The sequence below is a fragment of the Entamoeba nuttalli genome (genome assembly GCF_000257125.1).
Source record: "Entamoeba nuttalli P19 unplaced genomic scaffold asmbl_5198, whole genome shotgun sequence".
NCBI classification, from domain to species: Eukaryota; Evosea; order Mastigamoebida; family Endamoebidae; genus Entamoeba; species Entamoeba nuttalli.
Genome location: NW_008577305.1, coordinates 1 through 2,070, shown reverse-complemented (window position 1 = coordinate 2,070; position 2,070 = coordinate 1). Strand labels below are relative to the sequence as shown.

The following is a 2,070-nucleotide window of genomic DNA, read 5'->3' as shown; positions in this document are numbered from 1 at the left end:
TTTTATTTTTATAGTTTTTTATAACAAAAAACAACTTTTGACAGTCTTTATGAAAATAGAAAAAATAGAAAAGAACTCAAAAATTAGAAACGTAGATAAAAATTATTGAAGAAAATGAACGGACTTCACAAGATTTACATTCCGACATCTCCTAAAGAGATTTTTATGTTTTTAAAAGAACCAAACAAACCAATTTCATCTCGAAAATTATTAGTTCAAGGAGAAACAATTGTAATTTTAATACATTTTGTGGTGTCACCTAAAAGTAGTTCGTATCAATGGTTTTGCCAAACTAATCCAGTTGTTGATTTAGTTAAATCATCTAAAATACCTCATTCTACATCTCTTAATGAAGAAAAAGTAAGAAATTTAACTATCGAAAATACTGTCAGTATCTTACCTAGCGATCGTTCTATGCCTCTTAACTCAACTTGGCAACCTTTTATTGATTCGTTATTATCCCCAAGTAAAAATCAGAAAAATGAGCCAGTTTTCTTTTTATTGCCAGACCAGTCAATTTGTTATTTATTACTACAAAAAATAGGAGTTGTTGAACATCTTTTAAATGCACAACTTTGTTTAAGGGTAACTATCCCACCACCATCAGTAGATTCAAAGTATGAATATTATCAAGACACTTTATTTACTGTAAACCAAATCAAAGGTACACCAATTGAATTTTATACTGATATAACTGTAATCGATCCAATCAAAATACGGTCAGTCACAACACAGAGTTCATCAGGGTCGTTTCTTGTTATTACATTAGAAAACACATCAGAAAATGAAATAGTAATATCTAATCTTATCACAACATGTCAGTACGCGTTAGACAAACCTTTCTTACCTTTACCATGTACTTTAAAAGCTAAGGATAAATATACATTTGCTGTTCCAGTAAAAGTACCTATTTCTTTTACAAAAGAGATTAACAAAAAATCAAATCATGTACCGAGAAAACCATTGCCATCTCCTAAAGTTTCTGTACCAACACGTTCCCTTTCTTCATCACCCGAAGTATCTGATAGAATGTCATTTGATTTAAGAAGATTATCAACTAACGCTAAAGCATTACCTAAAATATCAACTCGTTTTGATAAAAGTCAACGACTTTCAACAAGTTCACTTGAACAAACATTACTTGACAGTGATACATCATCATCTAAAAAGTCATCTATTTTATGTCCAAAAGCAGGAAATATTGAACCTATTTCTCCATCAAAAAGAAGAAACAGCCTAACATCTTTTAATGAATCAAGAATAAGTGTTGGACTAACTATTACATACAGTATGGAAGGGATGCTTGGAAATTTATTTGTTGCACGAGAGCTAAAAGCTGATGCACTAAAATATCAGCCAATAACAATGAGAATATCATGTTTGTTTTTGTTTATAATTCAATTTAATAAAAAACAAAGATTTAATTCATCACAAATTAGTTCCTCAAAGAATAAAATGTCATAGAGTATTTAGAGTTGTATTTGAATTAATTTATCAATGTAATTCAGAGAAACATTTAACTTTGTCTATTACAAGCGTTGATAATATTCAATCTCCTGTTTATTGCTTACATCCAACAATTGATATTGGAGTATTTTCACATCCATGCACATCTTCTATTTCTGTCGAATTTCTATCAAATAAGTCTGGACTTTTTACATTTGGTCCAATTCAATTAAAAGATGTTATTTCAGGCGAAATATTTAAAATGGATGATAGTTGTAAAATTTTAATTGAACCGTAAATAACACAAATTTATTTTTATTTTTAATTAATAATTATTAACTATTAACAATTTTATTATTTGGCATACAAATATTAAAGTCAGTTTAGAAGAACAGTAATATTTAAAATTGAATTGTTTATCTTAAATATTACACAATAACAAATCATTATTAACTTCACAGAAATGCCACGATTTTTAAATAAAAATAATCATTACATGAAACAACACAGATTTAAAGAGAATAATCATTATTACAGTGGAATTAACAAACACCAAAAAGGATTTAATACTTGTCACATAGTCAATAGATATCGTCATTTTGAAAATAGACATTGGTACAATTA

General features: G+C 27.9%; 1 protein-coding gene across 1 annotated transcript; it reads left to right on the top strand.

The window, feature by feature from the left end:
* Positions 1 to 165: 165 nt before the first annotated feature.
* Positions 166 to 1,744, top strand: ENU1_123350 (hypothetical protein; the record flags this gene model as incomplete). The annotated part of the gene is made up of 2 exons (XM_008859884.1): positions 166 to 1,378; positions 1,440 to 1,744. The coding sequence occupies 2 exons, from the start codon at positions 166 to 168 to the stop codon at positions 1,742 to 1,744; spliced, it is 1,518 nt and encodes a 505-aa protein (XP_008858106.1).
* Between the last annotated feature and the right edge of the window lie 326 nt (positions 1,745 to 2,070).